At 38.3% G+C, this 19,913-nt stretch overlaps 3 protein-coding genes across 3 annotated transcripts in view; 1 reads left to right on the top strand and 2 right to left on the bottom strand.

Moving 5' to 3' along the window:
• Nucleotides 1-1,049: 1,049 nt before the first annotated feature.
• LOC119660485 (tetratricopeptide repeat protein 30 homolog) lies at nt 1,050-8,613 on the bottom strand. The gene is made up of 11 exons (XM_038069074.1): nt 8,469-8,613; nt 3,421-3,599; nt 3,103-3,322; nt 2,903-3,038; nt 2,682-2,849; nt 2,351-2,622; nt 2,094-2,290; nt 1,823-2,033; nt 1,598-1,767; nt 1,322-1,533; nt 1,050-1,269 (listed from the first exon to the last, which is right to left on the bottom strand). The coding sequence occupies exons 1-11, from the start codon at nt 8,526-8,528 to the stop codon at nt 1,139-1,141; spliced, it is 1,956 nt and encodes a 651-aa protein (XP_037925002.1). The 5' UTR covers nt 8,529-8,613; the 3' UTR covers nt 1,050-1,138.
• Nucleotides 8,614-8,715: 102 nt separating this feature from the next.
• Nucleotides 8,716-12,438, top strand: LOC119660486. Its single transcript, XM_038069075.1, has 6 exons — nt 8,716-8,867; nt 8,932-9,100; nt 9,167-9,665; nt 9,734-9,949; nt 10,005-10,424; nt 10,486-12,438. The coding sequence occupies exons 2-6, from the start codon at nt 8,983-8,985 to the stop codon at nt 10,850-10,852; spliced, it is 1,620 nt and encodes a 539-aa protein (XP_037925003.1). The 5' UTR covers nt 8,716-8,867; nt 8,932-8,982; the 3' UTR covers nt 10,853-12,438.
• Nucleotides 12,439-15,223: 2,785 nt separating this feature from the next.
• LOC119658969 (leucine-rich repeat serine/threonine-protein kinase 1) overlaps nt 15,224-19,913 on the bottom strand; it is a 45,329-nt gene continuing 40,639 nt past the window's right edge. The window contains exons 34-36 of the mRNA XM_038066848.1: nt 17,075-17,393; nt 16,371-16,490; nt 15,224-16,300 (exon numbers count right to left, since the gene is read on the bottom strand). Of these exons, the coding sequence (XP_037922776.1) occupies nt 16,064-16,300; nt 16,371-16,490; nt 17,075-17,393 (676 nt within the window). The 3' untranslated portion in view covers nt 15,224-16,063. The remainder of the gene's footprint in view (nt 16,301-16,370; nt 16,491-17,074; nt 17,394-19,913) is intronic.

Below are 19,913 nucleotides of genomic sequence, written 5' to 3'. Positions count from 1 at the left end.
TATACCACCTACTTATGTAGGTGCTTCTGCTCTAGAAATATATTGATCTGGAGGTTGTGTCAAGTCATATCTCGGATCCACTCTTTGTATTCAGCCCCAGTTCCATCTTCGGTATAAGCTACATCTGCACATGACAGTATGTGTTTCTTCAGATAATTGTCGCACCAAAGATTCCAATCCTTCCTACGTATCATTGTAGAACACATGGTTAAGGGACATAACTAGTGTGAAATTTTCAGAAAATCGATTTTTTTTCTTTTGCATTTTTTAAAAATAACAAAATTTTGAAGATCAGATAGTTTTTGAGTTACAGCCTTCTAAGAATAGCTCCTCGGGTTAGGGTGGCTATGTTTTATATTTATCGATTTACAACAATGAAATCAGTACTGTTATCTTTAATTGCGTTTTTCGTAAAACTGAATTTTTCAAATTTATTGCAGTTCTGACTCAATAACAGTTCGACCGACTTGGCTTTTTTAGCGTATTTAGTATATCTTCCTCCATACAATGACCCTCCAATTTTTTGATTCGATGAAAAATCCAATTTTTCTCTTACAAAAACCATCAAATTTTTTTGGCAAAATTCTAAATTTTTTTGAAAACTTCTCCATTTTCTTTTCTTTTTTATAATTAAGAGTCATTGTGTAGACAATGTCTTCTAGTTTAACGAACTTTTTTCATTTTTTTAATTTCACGCACTGTGAAAGACACAAACACTCAAGCAGTCGGGAAACTTTTTTTGGAGGCGCCGAAGATCGCGGATAGTTTGCGGGAGATCGAATATTTTCTTTCCAAAATTTCACCATGTAACCATTATTTAACCAAACATATACCCTCAAAATTTCAAAGCATGGGATCCATTGATATTTAAAAAAAAAGAAATTCCCAAAAAACTACCTTTTTTAGACAAACACACTAGTTAAGCCCCTTAATTACTCAAGTCTGGCATTGTGCAATTACGTCGCTAACATATCCTGATCAAATTTTATGACGACCTAATTTGAAATATTTGATCATCATGTCGACAAAATAAATAATACAGAAAGCGTTAGTAAAATTGGAACTAAGTTGTGAATGATTTTCCAGTCTACATTGTGTACAATTTAAAATTTCTTAATAACATTGAATACATAAAGATCTATTGTTCATATTCTGTTAATTTATAGAGTAAAACCCGTAACTTTCGTGCTTCAATTCCAATCGTCAAAGCTTCAGATGTACCATCGTCCAAAGTAGTTGAAAGTGTAGACGGAACGAATAATCCATAAACTGAAACGATTTTCCGTTAATATTCGGTCTAATTTCACGCATTCATTCAAACCTTCACATGACTGCAAGAAATTATGAACCTCCTGAAGAGCAGCAGATTGCAATACAATACTTTGCTTTGCTAGGCCAGTTAGAAGTCCGAGAACACATCGTTTCACGTGGAGCCAGGTATCTGCGCAAAGTCTTGTACCCGAGCCTCCTTCCAATGCGTGAGCTATACGAGATAAGCCAAACTCGTAGTTGGATTTTGCACAGTACAATGTCCTAAAAGGGATATTCTCGCTGGTATGAGGCATAAAAGGATGTGATTAATTTTTAGTGCTCTCACCCAACCACTAAATTGACAATGCATAGATGAAGACAAGGTTCGTTGCTATTCTCTTTCTGTTCCTCTGCCTTCTCGACTTTACGCATCAGTTCTTCCGCTTCCTCATTCTGAAAGGTCATAATATAAGATACACATAAATTCGCCAACACAGCTGCTGAGACGGAAAGGATCTAGAAATAAGGCCGATTAATTATAAGGAGCACATAGTTTGATGTGGAAATCTACATCATCATAATTTTGTCGAACAATTGGTTCGTAAAACGCTGCCGCCTCTTTATACTTATCGCCTCGCATGAATAGAACGTGAGCAGCATGAAGACGCCAAACTGGATTCTCTGAACAGAATTCAGCACTAGCACGGAATTCTCTTTCTGCACCGGCAAAATCATCTTCACGCCATGGCAGCCAGGCTCTAGCCATAACTACTGGTAAATAGCTGAAATATGGTACTGATGAGATAATTTTCAAGTGATACGGCCAGATTCTTCCTGTGTACCTTTCCAAAGTACTTTCATACTCCTTTAAAGCATTTCTCAATGAGTTCTGATCGGTTGTTCCTTTTGAGTCCTGGACTTTAGCCGCTAATGATCTTAGCTTTCCTGCCAAGCTTGATGCTAACAATCCTAGTTTATTTTCAGCTTCTTCACTGGATGTTTGAGCAGTAATTAAAGCGTCCAATAACTCATAAAGATACTGAAATTGGTGGATTTTGATATCAATCATACACACACATTATTTAGTTCCTTAACTTACTGGTGATAAATATTTATACGTAAGTTGGGCATGTTCAGCTAAAATATCAGCTGCTGTATCATATATTTCATGCCTACAACAAAGTAAAAGTAAGTTGGCGAAAGTTTCTTGAGGACAGGTTGGTGGGCCAAGGTCCAAAAGAAATGCTAGGCGTCGCAGACCAGATCCTGGGCCACTTGGATCAGTTAGAGCCATATTGTGTAAAGTTATAGGATCCAATTCGTGCTCAGCTCGGGGTGGTAGGTCCATGAGAGCTTCACGTGCTCCAGCAACTGCAAATATTGATCGTCATTTTGAATTCTAAAAAAAATCTATTGGTATCTGCATTTACTGTTCGCCTCTTGATATTCAATTGCTGCTTTCAAATTCAGAGCTTGAGTTAGGCCAGATAATGATAACGCTGGTGGATTACCAACACTTCGAGCGCCTCCATCGGTTTCGGCTTGTGCTCCAATCCCGAGTTCAGGGTGATTTCTGATTCCTCGTTCGACGATGTCAGCTAAAAATTGGTACGTTTTTCGATTTGTAGTGTTGTAACTCATCTGGTTATACCTATGAAGTTGAGCGCCTGAGAATTTTCTCGTTTTTTGAAGTGACAAAGAGCAACATTATATGCATAAAGCGGATTGAAACCACCAGCTTGTAGTGCTGAGTTGAATCGCTGCGAGGCAGCATCATACATGGTTGCCTATGGAATTTTGGAAAAAATTATAATATTATAGGGAAAGGGGGTGGAAAGCATGGTTTATTACTTGATATAACAAACATCCTTCATCATTGAGAGTACTAGGATGTCCAGCTGGACGTTGCGACAATGCTGCTTGAGCCTCTGCATAATCTTCATTAGAATAGAAAACAGCGCTTTGGAGTAGAAGTACTTCACTCTCTAGTTCTGCACTGTCCACATCGGCCAAGGCTTTTACAGCATCTTCGAACATACCACTTTGATACAACGCTTGAGCGTAATAGAGTCTTTATATATTAAGGGGTAAAGTATAAAAACCGGTTAGCGATTACTCAAAGACTAATCATGGGGATGATAATAGCATAATTTTCATTCTAGTAATCACCTGTACTTTTGAACAGTTGATGCGATGATACAAAGCTGCTTGTAACAATTTGCTGCCTCCACATATTTTTGAGATTGGTAGTAGGAGTAGCCTAGAAGAGATAGACCAGCTCGAGTTGAAGATGCTCCATTGATGTTGCAAATGACTTCGATAACTGTTTCGTAACGTTCATCTTTTATCTGAAAAATTGAATTAAGCACAGGTTATTTTCAATCACAATTGACCTAGGCTTTTTGTTTCATAAATTTCCATTATTTTATCTAATATGTAGGCAGTCCTTTTGAAGAGGAGAAACAAGCTTTACTTCTTCCTTTTTACTTGTGTCAAATTAGAGAATGGGTCTTTACATCTTTACATCTTGAAGACAACTCTGTCACACGAAATTATGAGCTCACCTATAGAAAATATGTTTACAAAGTATTGTAAGTCATGTAAAAAAAATACTCTCTTTGTGCATCGTCATTTTTATCGGAGATGGTCTTAGGCATGGAACGCGTTCTGGATAGTTTTAACGAAAGTCGTCTTCATGATACGGTGAAGTGGATCGCCTCAATACTGTTGAAACGGTGCCTTTTGAGGGCGACATTATTTTTTGGAGGCGCAAAGAAGCCTACTGAAAGCACATTGGGACTGTTCAGGGAGCTAAGGCAGCTTTTCGAGGGGTACTCAGGGAATTGTAATCTAATTTTGCACGTGAAGAACTTTTTTCCATCCTTTCGAGAATATCTACAAACTAGGCCTAAAATGTTGACTACTTTCACAACCTCGCATGTCTGTTTGTTGCGGTTATAGAGGTGGACGCGGATCCACCCCCATCATGTTGGACGGTATATGAAAATTGCGTTCAAAAAGATCTGTATATAGCAATACAAACAGAGTTCTATAGGAGATTTGGACATTGCGGCGAATCAAAACTGGATCTGAAGATGCAGTCTGGAGCTGCTATTTTAGGATCTGTGCGCTTTGTTTAATGAGTTCACGAAAACAAAGTTAGGAAAAAATCGTCTATTGTAAAGTATTGTAAGTACTGTGCGATACATATGCGAGATTTGTTTAAAACATAGATTTTTGTAGTTTCTCCATTTGCAGATTCACGGAGACGAGTTTGTGGAGCATAAGCTTTAGAAAGACGCCATCGAGAGAAATGATGAAGCGCGAGGAAGTCATCTGAGGCAAGTCTTTGTTTCGATGAAAATCCTGGAAAACAGTAACATCAGTCACTAATATGAAATGAACCCCATTCAGATAATAGTGGAAGTTCACTGTACAAATTCTGAAATCCATCTAGTGCCTCCATCCACTCTGTCAGGGAGGGCCGATATTTTTTTCTAAAGATATGTGGACGTGATTTTAATATCCCCAAGGAAAATTATTTAAAAGATGCAGCACATTTTTATTATAATGTCAAAAGTTACTTTAGAAAAGTATCTGTGAAGTTCATGAAAATGAGCACTTATCAAAATTAGCGAGAATGTAAAAATTTAGATAAAAGCAGAGCAAATATTTACTTAGAATTTTGACTACAAGTGGCTCCATGGGGGTAAAAACTTCTGCCACAAAAGTAGTTGTTTCGGGCACCTCTCTAGAATAGAACGAGTTAACAAATCAAATTAAACGTGCTAAGAAGATGATGTTCTTTATTGGCTAAGAATCTGGTCACGTTAATTTTATTTAAACTTTGGCTAGGTCTCTCCTCAGAGCTGGCCTAGTTTGACTAAAGAAGTAGTATGCGTCGGTTATATATACGAGTGGAATTGTTTGAAATTTATAGAACTGAAAGTAAATGGGTTGAAAAGATTATTTCTCTTATTGGCTAAAAATTTGGAGAAAAACAAATACCATATTTCGACAACCAACTGTCCCCTTCTCCAGTGTTTTCTCTTCTGAAGTACGCATTATTTAATTTTGGATTAATGAAAGTATTTCGGTAGTTATATCTAACTGAAACAGAGAATTTGTTGCCCATGTCTGTACTCAGTCTTTGATCCGGGGAAATTTTTGAAATATAGGCGCTCCCATCCATTTTTTCGCGACATGTATTTCACAATCTCGGCGGTGGGTAGGTAGGTAGGTATCAGTGAGCACTCCGAGGAGCCTAAATAGCGCTTTGGAGCGCCGTTTTGATGCCACAAACTCCTAAGACCGTGACTGTTGTTATGGGAGAAGGGAAGCAGAGTCCAGGCGGCTCGGATCATCAGAGCCAGCCCGTAACATTCACGAAAGAAAGCAGCTCTCCCACCCTGCAGCTAGAAATCTCTCTAAGGTCCCCAAAGAATGTTTTACGTAGTGTCCGAAGCCTGACTGGGCAGTTGCAGAGAAAGTGCATGAGTGTTTCCCTTCCTTCTCCGCAGCTTCGGCAATGCGAATTGTAGGGTATGACGAGCCTAGCGACATGGTCCCCTATAGGCCAGTGCCCCATGCAGACCACCGCAATCTCAGCGTTATTCAATGTCGAATGGGGTTTTCGTTTTACTATATGTTGGCAACCACGGGCTTTATGTGTGGGTTGTTGCTCCTTTTTGCTGAGTCATGCCACCGCCTGGACAGGACATAGGACAGACCAAACGACAATGAGGGGAATGGGGATGTTAAATTGTAATCATTTTCACTATAAAGAGCTAACTAATGTTCATAAACAAAAATGGAAAGCTCGCACACGACGTGTGTCTCCAATATAGGAATCCTACCGCACATTTATAACTCCCCCTTCCTCTATGCAGTCAGCAGCAGCAACGCTGCTCTAAGAGTGCATTATCTTCTTCACTCTTATCTCAGATAATGCAATAATGAAGAACATTGAATTGGTCGAGCAAATAATTAAGGTAATTTGTCTATACCAGAACTACATATGAGACATATACTTTGAGAGAGCTCCTTATATAACGGACGACTTTGCGGCGGCATGGGAGTCATCAATGCAGAGACGACATACTTTTCTAGTAGAAGGTCAAATTGCAAATAGTTCTGATGAACCGTCCAGGGATCAATAGGGAGAACTGATTAGAAGGTGAAAGAGTATATCTGCAAGGGAGTTCGCAAATTAACCTATTATTTGCTTCAAGCGGCATGAGTAATTTATTGGATCGCTATGGAGAGCTGCGTATAGACGGATAAAGTCATTGTCGTGGGATTAGAGTTTGGTTAGGAATTTGATAAGGGATCTGACAAGAAAAATATCTAAGCGATGGTATTGGGGTAGGGATATTCGCGAAAGGTCGTAGGCACTCCATATGAGCAGATGGCAGATCGCACCAGGCCACAAAACCATACTTAATTAGAGGTCAAGAGAGCTGCTTATTGCAATAGAATTTTACCCCGGGATGGATTGCAGAATCATTTTTAAGAATTGGCCATTACGTTTTCAAACTGTTGGAGTGGAGTTTACATGTGGAATAGGCGATGAACAGGAATTTAGATGGATACCTAGATATTTGGTGGTGGTGATCAGTTTGCGAGTAAATTTAGCTTTGATTCGAAAGACGCATTTGGAGGGGTTAAGCAATAATTCTTAGGACTTATGGAATGAGTTTAGTGATTAGATAAATCCGTTTATTGCGTTTTGGGCAGTTTCGATGTTCTGCAAAGAGGTATATAGGATCAGGTCATCAGCGTACTGGATTGTTTTACCGGCGTGAGGAGCATTTGTAGAAGTTGGAGAGAAATTTCGGCTCTATATAGGGGGAAGAAGGTTTCTGAAATGTGTCATCTTTGTAGAGTGTCTTCTGAAGGACTATTTGGGTAGGAGAGCGAATCATTGATGCGAACCTCCGATTGTCGGCAGGATACATAATTAAGGATGAATTTAAAGAGGTGGAGGTGAAAATTATAGGTATGCGATATCTTGTAAATCAGGCCGTAGTGTCAAACGAAATCGAATTTTGTCTGTATGTCGCGTACACAGGTAGTTGTTTAGGTTTCTGTATAGATCCGTTTTAAGAAAAAGGAAGGCGTAGATAGTGCCACAGGCTTGTTTGTTTGCAAACTGGAAAAAAGGATGAGGTTGTGTTCATAGGTGTGTGTAAGGATGTATTCGTGGATGATGATTTTAGAGGAAGTGAGGAGTGAATTTGGCCGGCAGCTGCCGGGGAGGGGGATTGAGCTTTTTTAAGGCCTATTGGAATTGTTACTCACGAGGAAAAGGTCAATGTATATTTGAGCATTTAAGCTGTGAAATGTAGACTGATTAGGAGGTAAGAGGGTTAATTGAAAGGGGTGGGGTGTAAGTTTTGGAAGCGTTAGTTGGCTAAACTATTGTCATTTGCATCCATGGTAGTGTTGTACCACGCCGAGAGGATTTTAAATAGTGTTCTAATTTGGTTACGTCGTCTGGATCTATGGATTTTTTAGCTGCACCATATCCAACCTGTATTGTGGCGAGCACGTGAGTCATGTGGATTCTCCTCCTCTTGGAGGACATGTTGGTTGAGATAAGTTTGGTTGAAATGTGTTTAAATGCTGTAGTTTGAGTGCGTTCGCTAGGGTAGGTTGCTGTAGTGCTGTCGACGATGTGACGATAGCTAAAAGTGAAATAGAGTTGGTTGCTAACTGCGTTGTCAGAATGTGTTGAAGCTGCTGTAGCGGTGTTATTATTCAAGGTGACTTGAACTGGCCCGGATAGAGACGCTTCAGACTGGCAGTTGGGAAGAGCTTGTTATCAAACTCATTTATTTCAAACTATCGCTAAGAATGCTATGATTATATTTTGCTCCGATAGTCCGTTGTGCTTGTTTATCAATTTTCAGCTTCCGTGGGGCACGAATGCAAATAGCTGACGCTTTCACTAAAGACAAGAATAGGAAATGCGTGTCAAGCTTTTGGGAAGAAACCATTTAAATTGAGTCTATTAATGGCGAGGTTTGAGATATGGCTCAACCTTTATTAGATTTCAAGTTCTCACCTAATTACATTCATTTTTCATAAAGAAATAAATACCAAATCTATCATGTGAAGGAGCAACAGTCTTCCTTCATTAAAGATTCCCAATTAGCCAAATTTTAATTGTGCTAACTTATCTTAGAAATATTTCCACTAATAGCATTATCACTTACCAGTCCATACACTACTCGAGTGAATTCACCTTCTCTTATTGTTAAAACTTTATTAAACATTTTATTCCGATACTTATTGCGCCGCTGATATCAGCTGTTGCGGTTTTTGATCAATGTGATGCCTTTGTGTATCCTTAGTAACCGTTGTTAAGCGCAAAGTGAGTTACAAAAAAGTTATTCCCACTTGTAAACGTGGTTTGGATGTCCACTAAATGCGTAATCACCAATAAATTAAAGATATATTTTTTGGGGGGGTTCATCGAACTACGTATTTTGAAAAAGATTTCATGGGTTTACGGATTTTAGGAAATGTATTTGGGATTAATAACTTTTGCTACTCACGTCCTTAGAAATGGCAGTCATTCGGTCGCAAGAAACAATCAACAGTTATGGATAATGGTAGCTATTGAATTTGGTTTCCATGGAATAAATGCTCAAAACAGTATTGATTAAAATTTCAAAGGCACCTTGAGCTGATCTCGTTTTGATACTGAAAGGGAGAATATTTAGAGAAATGAACAGATATAAAGTCAACAAGTGCAAGTGCTTAACACCAGAACTAGCCATGGCTTCATGCTCTCAAAGTAAAACTAGTTCCCGTTCTGTGGTGAAATTTTACAACAGCATTCCAGGTGAGTGTATTAAGTGCAGTCCTACATGTTTCCATTAAACTAAATGCACACACTTTCCCCATTCAGATTACGAAGAACTCAATCACCTAACCGAGACGGAGTTTTACTCTCGACTAGGTACATTGCGACAGATTTATTCCAAAATCAAATACGGATCCGATACCACCCTTTCATCAGATACAAGTAAATCTTCAGAAGAATCTATTGAAACTGTGAAAGAGCGACGTATAAAACCTAAACAAGTGTCTCCCAAAATTAAGGAAAATGGCAAAGAAAACCGAGAACCTGCCGACACACCTAATATTACAAAAGATAATGGTAATACCTTGTTTAGACTTGGAGTTAAACCAAGTCGACGTATCAGATCTGCTAGTCCTGCAAGAAGATCTTCTTTGAAAGGGAACAAAACTCTTTTTGGGCCTAAATGCAAAAGTTTGAACCGGTATGAAAGTCCCACTAGTGACTTTGAACTGAAAGCAAGAGGAAAAAAGAAGCGAGCCGGTTATATTCCATTGACTTCTCGAGTTCCAATTTATGATCAGATTATGGAGGATCAGAAACAGAGGTGATTTCCACTGAATTAATCGAATGTAGCGAGAAGGTTGTAAAAATATTGGTTTTATTTTCTTTCAGAAGTGAAATAAGGAAACTTGAATCAGCCATTGAGCTACAGTCGAAGATCAAACCCTTCCATTTCAGTACAAGAAGCCGCAGTCGATGCTCGAATACATCTGCAATTTCCGGCGATACTCATACTAGAAAGGATAAAACCCCAAAAACGGCTCCTTCCTCAAAGAAAGCTAGCAGCAGTTATTTCAGTAGTAAAAAATGGGAAGAAGACTATTTCAGGTAAATTTAGGATGAATCAATGCCTATTGATCTTACATTTCTTTCTTTTTTAAAGACGCATCAATCGAATGATTCGTGCTGAAGAGCTCCTGAAGCTTTCAACCCCATCTCCGACAGGGAAAAAGGATACACCACGTCTGAAGTCAAACGGACCTTGTAAAGTTTGTACCCGTAAGAGAAGCAGAAAGAAGACATCAGCAAAACAAAAAGATCAAAATAAGGTGAAGCTGGCAATAGATGAAAAACTAGAAAATGTCGATGATAAAGATACAACTCCCGGAAATGATGATGCTGATCCAAATGGTATCCCTTTACCGATATACCCAGTAGCGCGACCGAATTTAGCTGCGAAGCTCCGTGCAGAGGTAGCTCGGAAACGCACACAAAAGTTCACAGAGTGCGTTCATCCAAAGCAAACGTCTCACTTTGATTGGGAAGTACGAAAAACACCAGCGTGGAAATCTCTGTCTTATAAGTAGGATTCAAAATTTAACCAACCAGTTTATTATCACTAAATTTGGTTCTCCGTTTTACAGCGAAACAAATGATGAGGACATTTCTTTTCGACTAGCAACAAGACGTGCTGAACTGTCTTTAAGGCAAAGGGAACATGCCTTAAACATGGAACTAATGCGGGAACGTGTACGAGCTGCACCGCTTCTTCTAGAAGGAACCACCTATTGGAGTCATCGAGTAGGAAAAGCTTCACATAACTGTGGGAAGGAAAGTCGTAGTAGTATGACAGGCAAACCTGAAAAGAAAAGAGTGAAAAGTGCAAGTAGTACCCGTAGCCGATTCGAAACGAAATTTATAAAGAAGACACCCGGATCAGCGAGTTGTTCTCTTTTGCAGAAAAATAATGATAGTGACGATTTGGAGAGTGAAGATAGAGCCTACTTGTAATTTTTTATTGTGTAATTCTATAATGGTAATTTGCTTTCATGTTCATTCATCGCCGGCACTCTTCTTTATAATTAAATATATTTTACACTATGCAGTTAACACGCTTTATTTCCTATAAATTTTTCAATTTTTAAATAATAAATTTAACTTGAAATATTGAGAATTGAATTTGATAGATACCAGTTTCGTGAACGAAAATCTGTTTCAATCAGGATAGTGCGAAACATTTTCAGTTATTTTTAAAATAATTATAGCTCAACAGATTTCTGCAGAAATAAATTTTTAAATTTAAATTTTTTACTGTTATAACAATTAACGCTGCCATCATGATATATGAATAACAAACTCTAGGAATGAAAATAAAGGACAACAAGGCAAAGTAATCTAGTTCCGTCGAAAAGATGACTAAAGATTATACGGGATTTCATAAAGTAGAAAAGTCCTTACCTAGCGAATAACAATATGAGGGAAGTAGGAGTAGTAGGTTGGGTGTAGTACACGAAACATTCAAAATTTATATGGGAAAGACCGCTTATACAACTTCTTATATTTGATCTTTCGATTTTGAGCGTGATCTTCAAAATTTTCCCAAGTTTCGGCCACTTGATTGGCTTGGTTTGAATTCCCATATTAAACCAAATTGGAGCTTAGATAAGAAAGTCACGTTAGGATGACAGGGCGACAAATAACCAAAATATTATAAAAGGTGTTGAGAGCTTAGCTGTTTCCGCCAACCTACTGCTTTGTTTCAGTCCAGAGTCTGCTCTGAAACATCTTGTTAACTGAGTCTACAGATCCACTAGAGCGTTGACTCATTTCAATTCTGAGCAGACCTGACAGTGGACTCTACTGTCTTTTTGATAAAGGTAAAGTTACTGATTTGAATTTGTCTGTTCATCTAAATGTTGATCAATTTACTTGATTTTGTAGCAAGCAAAATAATGTTGGCCATTGTACCTGACATTCAGTATATTTAATTTTGCAAATTTGGCTACTAGATAAAGGACTGAATAGAGAGTTATGTTAATAGAGCATGCAAGTGAATTTGAGTGTTATGATGCTCATTATATACAGTGAGATATGAGACAGATTTTCCAAAATAAAATCTATGTATCTGTGCTAAATAAATTTAACAGGGAAATCTTAGTATCTACGTTTTTCTGTGAGGTGAATTTAACAGGGCCCGGGACGCGCTATGATGTCTTCTAGTCATTGTGACAATGATGTTCCTCGACAGCTGAGGCTAGCGACTCGATTGATCTCCATATTGACGATACTCATCTTTTGCTGATAAATATCCTCAATACTATTGCTCCACCGATAAGGACCGATAATACCACGGTCACAGCAGTAATGGTAGTAATTGTCGTATGACGATAATGTCCTATAACCAAAATGACTTCTTCTACTTCGATCAGCGGGCGACTGGAAACTGGGTAGCCGATCCTCGCAGAGTTGAGTAGAGCTGTTGTCTTGATTGCATTGCCACTTGTCAGGACGGTCATACAAGCCTCGATACTTTTCCTAGATACCGAAAATGTCACCCGAAGGGTCATGCCATCGACTTGGATAAGGCAACAACCTTAGTGTGAATTATGAACACATCTTTCAGCGATACCTCGACCCTCTTTTCACCAGAGACCACCGATGCAGCGATTGATTTTTTTTGCAACATAACCAGCTGTTTGGCTCCATCAACTCCTTCCATGAGGTCACCTGTTCGCTCGCCCGTACACTGTGTCTACGACAAAATTAGGGATATGATTAGTATTTCAGAATCGTCAATCTCGAAATAATTCTGCCGATTGTAGTTTGCAGCCACTATGGGAATCTTTATGCGAGGAATCAGATATTGTCCAACCCCAATTGCCTTCAGTAAGTGTAACGTGGAGCAGATCATATGTATGCTTGACGTTAATATAGAAGAAACCGGATACTACAAACGAGGTATCTCATAGAAGAGACCGATCATTCACAAAACTTCATTGATGGTGCCAACCAGTAACTCCACCGACACCAGGTCCAGGTCCATCAACTTCCATTTCGCCGAAACAGTCTACAGTCGTTAAATATGGGGATATGATCTGGATACCTCCCATGATTGGCCTTCTTATATCATTTACCCACGTCATTCCCCGATTTAATTAACTAATTCATTTTCCCATCAAATTCCTTTAACCTATGGGGATCGGCGGAATCATAAGCCTGCTCATCAGCAGATTCTGTTGGATCATCGTTTTTTTTCATTGTAAGTTAACCATGTCAATACCTTTCCCAGTAATCCTCTTTATACCAAGTTAGTATTCTCAACAACCCGTCGACCTTGCGTGCAAGATCTTTTTGTTTGAAGGTAAGGTACTTAACCAAGCTATGGCAGGCTAAGCATCTTGACTTAACGCTCCAGTATCCGAACATATCTTTCTTATCATGTCAACAACTGAACCTACATCCAGATTGTCTTTCAGCGTAGCCTCAACTGTAAAGTTAACCTGCAATCTCAGATTACCTTGAATAAATCTGGCTAGACCAAGCTTGTTGATGCAATACCCAGCACGATAATGGTTTTGTGATTCTTCTGTATGGCTCCCATGACCCCTTTTCTTTAGTATAGTTTTCTCAGTCGTTAACGTAGAAACCTGCCCTTGCTGAGCTTTGATAATCCTGGCGAAATTTTCAATAGTTGATTCATATTATGAAGGTTCTGAGCCTATTTATCAGCTCCAGCTTTTTTTACGTTTTGAAGCTGCTGTTACGCTTCTTCTGTCCAAGATTTGTCTTCGATTATGTTCTCCCAATATACTTGAATCGTAGTTTTCTTCTAGCAAAATGGAGACCCCACACCTGATACCATTTTGCAGATTTCGGTACAAGGACGAGTTGTTTGTAAGGGTTTTACTTGCATATAGATGTTTATTAAGTTGCTGTCTGGTACTTCGTACAATTCGCAAGTCGCTTCACACACACCGCCACCTATTCTCACACTTACAAAACATTCCATATTCCACTTGACACAAATACTACAGTGTAGAACGTTATCGCTATTTGGCAACAGCTTTATGGAGTCGGTGGCGGCACCAGAGAAGATAAATTCAATAAGTGGTTTTGTCCAACCCATATGAAGCCTAGGGTCGCAGTTCCTGGTGGTTGGCACCATTACCACCAAAACTTCTAAGAGCGAAGAGTCAGTGAGATTTCAAGTGACTCTCAACCAGGCATGTCACTGGATTCCTTTTATCAAAATTTCTTCGAGTAGTTATAGTTGCTCTTCTTCATTCATTTACACGGTAATGTCCTGTGATATCATTATTATCTTTGAAACACCTTCCAGCCTCCTCCTTTTTGAGATAAATTGCGGACAGCTATTTGTTAATCCTCCTCCCCGTTTCTTCATCCTTGCAAGGATTATGGTAGCCTTCTGGATGACCAATAACATGATTTCCACCAGATATGAAAACACTTTTTTGACTTAAGCTCATCAAAAAATAGGGTTTCCTACTGCTTAACAAAACTCGAATAAAACAAACCGCTACACTTAATTTGGCAGCCCCGTTTTTCCACCCTTGCAAGTAGATGCAGATGAACCCTGCATGGAAGGTAAAAGCTTTTATAGGCTTTCATCATTATCATTGGTATTGAGAACCATCCCAATAACAGTGTTATCTTTAGGGAGCTTCTTCAGGAATGCATAGATTACCGAAAAGCAGGAAAATGGAAGAATAAACATATACATATATGCATGTTAATGTCTCTGCAAATAAACAAGTGAAATTCGCGAACAGTGATGACTTGCAAAGCCAGAAAGGAAAAATAAGAAGAAAAATTCTAAAAGACAAGACTAATAGCATATAGACTCCAGGGTCTACAAAACAAGGAAATAGGAGCAGAAGTCATTATCAGTGGTTTTAGGGGGAAACGAGTTGCAAAATTGTGTATAAAACAACTTGGTTGAAAAACAGGCGAAGAATTGAAAAATAACAGCGAAAATGTTGAATACGTATCTCGTAAACAAACAGAATTCCAGGAAAAGGAATAGAATTTGTGACGCGGAACGGAATATAGATTGAGAATGATAAGAAACGCAAAGAGAAAGAAATTAGGGTTTGTACTGTCCGGGCGGCCAGGAAAAAGGTGAAAAGTGGGAAAATAAGCAAACTGGTTATTGATGTATCTTTGGAGCGTAACACGCTCAGAGGAACACACAAGAGCAAATGCTGTGCATGATTTTAATTGCCAATAAGACGAAGAAAAAACTTATGTTTGTATGCGATAATGTGAGATCACATTTAAATAGCCTCCCCGGAACTTACCTCCCAATTTTTTATTTCCACGATAATGTTCTATGGCATAATTATTACCTTTGAAGCATTTTCCAGTATCCATATCCATTCTTAGGGGTGTTAGCTGCTTTGTATGGAGGAGAACCATCAAACCTCAATTGGTATTGATACTCACTAGTTTTGGCCAGGTCTCCCTCGAAATGTGTGCTTCGTGCGATCGTTACCTCCGGGTATGGCCTAGGCAGCATTCAACATCTACACAAACTACCAGTCCCTTTAAACTGAGGTTTTTATATTCTCATTGACGATACTGCGCATTCCAGGGCTCTATTTGGCTCTTACCTAGAACACTATATAGAAATTTTGGAGCTTTGTGCGCTATTTCTCCGGATGACAAACTAAACTCAGACCTATTAAAATAAAAGCACTCAAAGCTGCAAACAAAGTCTATTCCAAGCTTGACTGCTACTTTCAGAAAGGAATTCTAAATTCAAATAGAGTCCCAGCTCATTCATTGCCTAAGGACCCTCCACGACCGAACTAAGCTCTACATTCCAGTTTTTCTTACCAAGTCGAAAGAGTTTGAGCTCTATCACTAGCATTGTAAGTCGATTGTGCTATTATATCTAGACCTTTGAACACTTTGCACTTCCAGAATCATAAGAACCTTGCCCCTAGGAGCAATCGAAATAGAATTAGATCGAGAAATTGATTCATTTTTAAAACAATATTAATTTATTTAACAATGAATGAATACATAGTACAGTAAAATGGCTTATTAAAATAAAGAGTGATTCGATTAAAGTCTTTGTACAACAATTGTATTATATTTGGTTCAACAATTAGCTTTAAATTTAATTCCGCCGAATTTTTTCACATTATAATCACATTTTCTCCCGTCCTATTTCTTTCCTCCTTCAGAATTCGAACCCTTCTACATCCAATCTTTAGCTCTCCAAAGAAGGCAGTGTATCTTTTTATCACAGATATTATATGAGCTTGACTGTCCTCTTCGTAACCGATTGCTACTTCCCGGTTCATTTACGCTGGTTACGTCTAGATGTGTGTCATCTTGCAAGTCCATATAACGTTCTATAAGAGATCGATACTGTCGCCCTATTGTAGCTATAATTGAGCTTGTACCAGATGGAATAGATATTATCGTTGCAATCTGGATAACACAATAAAAGATGAGGAATCAGTTTTTATTGAGGGAGGAATAGAACATTGATAATGAATACCTCATGCTCGTATGGCCGGAATACGGTGATGGGCCGCAGCGTGAAAATATCAGCTATTACCAGGCATCCCCATGTCGTGCCAATATATATTTCGTTTCCGCTTACAGCTAGTGCTGTGATCTGAATAGAAAGTTAACATGTTAATGTTGGTGGAGGGAATACGAAAAAAATATATGGTCTGATGTCAGAAAACGATATACGATGGAGGCATATCAATTACTTGGATGATGAAAAGTGTTTAATACGAAAGTTGACTTATTTTCCATGAATCGAAAATTGAAAATGAATGACAATGATGTCTTAAAAAAGAAAATTGGAATTTCATACTTTACGTGGAATTTCTTCATGTGGAAGAAATGGTGTTATTTTAAGATTGGAATATTAATAAAGCAAAATAGAAAAAAGTATTAATTAATATCAAATAAGAAAGAAAAACTATTTTCAAATTATAAAATTATTTTAAAAAATCAAATAATTCAAGATACTCCGATAAAGGAGACATGTGAATAGATATGCAAGATATCTGGAGAGAAAATATTGTAACTTTCAATTGCCTTCAATTGTGTTCATATTTATTTTCAATGCCTTAGAACAACTACTAGTCCTCGCGAAGTTAATAAGATATACTGAGCAAAATAAGATATTTGGGAAATTCCTCCCCAACATTTGTACACATAATCCAAATTCTAACCTCTCTTACTTACCTGACACTTTACTTGGCTTAGATGTTCTTCAATTGATATGCTCTTTAGACTTTCCGAGCACGGTAGTAGCTTGGAACAATCTAATTTATTCTCGATTTTCTTCGTAGTTACATTCCATTGGTAGACAGTGTATCCAGGTTTCAGTGTGGAGAAAACAAAGTTAAAGGCTGGCACCAGTTTTGTGACTTTGATTTTATGTGATTTTTTCTTTTCAACTTCTTCACTATGAAATACTATATCATGTCCTGACACGACACAATCACGAATTGGGAAGATATTGATAGCACTTGCTAGTTCGCCACACCAGATTTCGTATTCGCTGTTGAAAAATAAAGAAAAGAAAACAATATATTCTTTTTCGTTCTGTAGTAAATTGATTTTATTCATTGAGTAGCTTAAAATGCCTAAAATTTACGGAGCAGTTTTCGGAGTAACAAGTACGATTTTTTTCAGAACAGATGTCTGAGAGTTGTTGCTGAATTCTAAAAGGAGAAAACCACTCGCAAACCTAAATTATTCCGAAAAAAGATTTTTGTAAACTGTTTCGAATATTTCTTCGCAAATTCTACAGTTCTTCCCAGATCAAAGAGGAACATTAACCAACTATGAGTTTTTTTTATCAAAATTACAACTATAAAGCAAATAGTTTTCCTTACGAAGAATTGTACCTATAAAGAGCTCGACAATATATCCACAGCGGGAAAAATGTGTGCCACGCAAGTTCCAATGACAGCAGGTGCGTACCTAGATGGCATATAACGGAGAAGGATGCAGAGATCCACTTTCTCAAGCGAATCCTAAAAAGTGGAAGAGTCACTACAGAAAATGAATTGTGTGCCAATCCCAAAACACAATTTATGTAAATAGGGAGACTAAACTGGACACACAAGACCTCAATAATCACCAGGAAAAAACCAACGGAAGGAACAATCATTGCGGAGCTAAGAAAGATGAGCATAAGCATAGAAAGGGCAAACAAAGAACTGAATGGCTAGAAGTCACAAGAAATTGCTAACTCAATAGAATAACGACACACATTTTAAACATTTTATAGCCTCGAAGTGAACGCTGATAAAAGCAATAAAATAAACACATTTGATTCGAGCAGCTATGTGATGAAAAGAACTACCAAACAGTTACGACTAAGCTCAAAGGAAGAGGTTGTCATAAATTATATGTGCAGCCCCGAGATAAGATACAGGAAGAAGTTTCCCTAACAAGTACGGAGGAACTATCTAGTCCATATCGGCAAATCAGGAATAATAAAGTGCGGGGCTTAAATAAAATTCTTAATAAAACACTAATCCGCTACCGAAACAAAAAAATGTAAAATGGACTGTCCCTGAATATGTCTGAATTGTCGGGGAATGCTTGACGAAATGGAAATCGTAGCTGTTGTACCACGGAACACAGGTATTGCTTACTAGCAAAGAAAAGTACGTCAAAATCAAAATAAGTGTATATTTATTTCCCGAAAAATCATTAATAAAATATCTTGAAATAGTAATCGACGAAGGATTAACAACAGAAAATTACTTCTTCGCCATAAATAAGAACGCATGAGGTGCAGTTGCCGTATTGTAGTACGCGGAGCAAATCAACCAAGAAGGTAACTACTATGTAAAGGGACTATCCCGATGCTGTTGTATATGTCACTTATCTAAGCATTGACAATGGGAAATACGATTCACAGAAAAATTATGCCGGCAAAATGACTTCAGAGTTGTAAGTGCTATCGCCTTGACATATAAAAAATAGAAACACCTTAGTTGCTTCTTCCTACAATGGCATACAATTAGTTGGAAATGCGCATTTCGGGCACCAGTTTAGCCCTTCTTCAGCACATTATCAACTGAAAACCTTATATTAATTCGCAAACATGCAATCAGTGCAGATTCTGGCCTTTGTTGGTCAAAGCTGAACTAATTTCTGTTTTGGAATTGAGGGATTCCATTTGAATATATTTCGTAACCATGTCGTGTATAAGAGTAGATCAGTGGTTAGGCAGTCGTTACTTTGGAATTATAAATGACGGCAATCTAAATTTAAACAACAAATAGCCTCGCATAGAACGAGTATTTAGTTGTGATGTTTAATCATAGATCGCCCACATAAGTTCCGGTTCGTCCAGTCGGAACAGCTAAGTGTTTCCGGATACTTGTGGAATATTCGTAGGGAAACAACGTCCGGACGTCTCAGTGTTTAGAGCGCTAGGCTCTCCTAGTAGAATGTCGTGGTTCAAATTTCACTGTTGGCAGAGAGATTTGCATCGTGACCGAATGTCGGATACCAGCCGACTCAGTTGAGTACCTGAGTCGAATCAGGGTAGTAATCACGAGCGTGCGCAATGCTGACCATATTGCTTCTAGTGTACCGTAACAGTCTTGAATAAAGTGCTCTTACACACTTCAAGTCCCCGATCCAATTGGATTGTTACGTCAACGATTATTGCGTGTTTGCGGATAAATGTAAGAGAGCGAGTAACTTCCAGGAACCACTTCGGTCGCGCTGCTCCCCGGACAGAAGTAAGGCAGCATCGTTTGATTACGGGTTGCATTCAGGGCAGACAACCCATTAAAACGTGCTCCTGATGATCTCTTCAGTTCTCAAACAAAAAAAAAATTCTTCAGCCAAGTTTAAACCTGTACAAGCTGGCGTTCATCATACATCTAGGACTGCATTCAAGTTGTGTCTACAAATGCATACATATAAATATAGTGATCAATATCTGAGAATTACTTTTAGTCACGTTGTCCGGGTAGAAGTAAGGCAGCGTCTAATATGTTCCTTCTGTCTTGGTCGAAACCGTCAGTTGTTTTGTTTAGATATCCAAGACTTT

This window comes from Hermetia illucens, chromosome 6 (assembly GCF_905115235.1).
Source record: "Hermetia illucens chromosome 6, iHerIll2.2.curated.20191125, whole genome shotgun sequence".
NCBI lineage: Eukaryota > Metazoa > Arthropoda > Insecta > Diptera > Stratiomyidae > Hermetia > Hermetia illucens.
Note: the sequence above shows the minus strand (reverse complement) of the source record. Positions and strands in the feature narration are given on the sequence as shown.